Here is a 1,230-nt window from a genome sequence, read left to right as displayed (position 1 = left end):
TGCCATGATCTTCTCGAAAGGACATTTCATCCCTTTCAAGTTACGAAACTCGGTGACTGATACATTACAAAAGATAGCTCCAGATTTTTATTCTTATGAGTCATAAATATGACACATACACTTACTTTAGAATTGTCTCGAGTGTTATTGTATGTTTGTTAAGCGATCTCTTGATCGGTCAACCACTTATTAATGTATCAAATAAAGACCAAAAAGTAGTGAGAAACATCTCTAAACATAACTAATTTAGCTAACAAACGAGTGACGAAAATCACTTTTAAGAGACAAATATTGACAAATTCCCCACATGTGAATGCAAAGGAAAACGGTATTTAAGTCGGAGCAAAAAATGGAAGAGCTATCAGTCGAAGTGTCGTCATGTTCATTAAATTTGCTCTACTATTCGTTCTAGCTCTCGCTTTTTGCGAAGGAGCTGAGAATGCAACAATTTCTAAAAATATCCTTGGAATTGGAAGAATGCAATCTGTCGCAGTGTCTGGAAGACTCATTTGTCAAGGACGCCCAGCGTCGAATATTAAACTGAAGTTGTATGAAAACGAAATCTGTAGGTTCTGAATTTTCGAAATCTGTTATTGATTTATAATTTCAGTATTCGATCGTCTAATGGAAGAAGGAAGATCTGACTCTAACGGGCAATTCCGACTATCAGGATCCAAGAGAGAAATCACTAGCATTGACCCCAAATTGAACATCTATCACAAATGCAACTACAATGGAGTGAGTTATTCGTTTTTAAAATCATGTAAAATTCGTTTTGCGTTCAGTTGTGCTACAGAAAATTTACGATCAAGATTCCAAAGGATTTCGTCAACACTGGAAGCCAGCCCGAAAGAACTTATGATATTGGAACATTGAATCTGGCTAATAGATACTCTGGAGAATCAATTGATTGCATCAATTAATCATTTTTTGATTTCGTTGTTATTTTTCACAATATATTATTGTGATGTACTTATATTATGTAAAAAATATTTGCTCTTCGGAAGTTCACATGTTTGCAAAAAAATAAATAGTTTCAACAAATTATTTACATGATACACTTGTTATCATAACATCTATCTTAAGCATCGTAGTTCAAAAAAAATATCATCTCTGTTGAACACTGATAATTTTATGAAAACTGATGATACTTTGATGCAACAATTTGTATTGTGACGGAAATTCTTATTTAACAAGTACTGTCTGCCGAACTATAATTAACTTCCTTTT

At 33.3% G+C, this 1,230-nt stretch overlaps 1 protein-coding gene across 1 annotated transcript; it reads left to right on the top strand.

Moving 5' to 3' along the window:
• Nucleotides 1–378: 378 nt before the first annotated feature.
• Cbr-ttr-29 lies at nucleotides 379–923 on the top strand (the record flags this gene model as incomplete). The annotated part of the gene is made up of 3 exons (XM_002636968.2): nucleotides 379–565; nucleotides 611–738; nucleotides 786–923. The coding sequence occupies 3 exons, from the start codon at nucleotides 379–381 to the stop codon at nucleotides 921–923; spliced, it is 453 nt and encodes a 150-aa protein (XP_002637014.2).
• Nucleotides 924–1,230: the final 307 nt, after the last annotated feature.

The sequence above is a fragment of the Caenorhabditis briggsae genome (assembly GCF_000004555.2).
Source record: "Caenorhabditis briggsae complete genome, chrV, whole genome shotgun sequence".
Lineage (NCBI taxonomy): Eukaryota > Metazoa > Nematoda > Chromadorea > Rhabditida > Rhabditidae > Caenorhabditis > Caenorhabditis briggsae.
The sequence above is the reverse complement of the archived record's forward strand: the minus strand, read 5'-3'. Positions and strand labels throughout refer to the sequence as shown.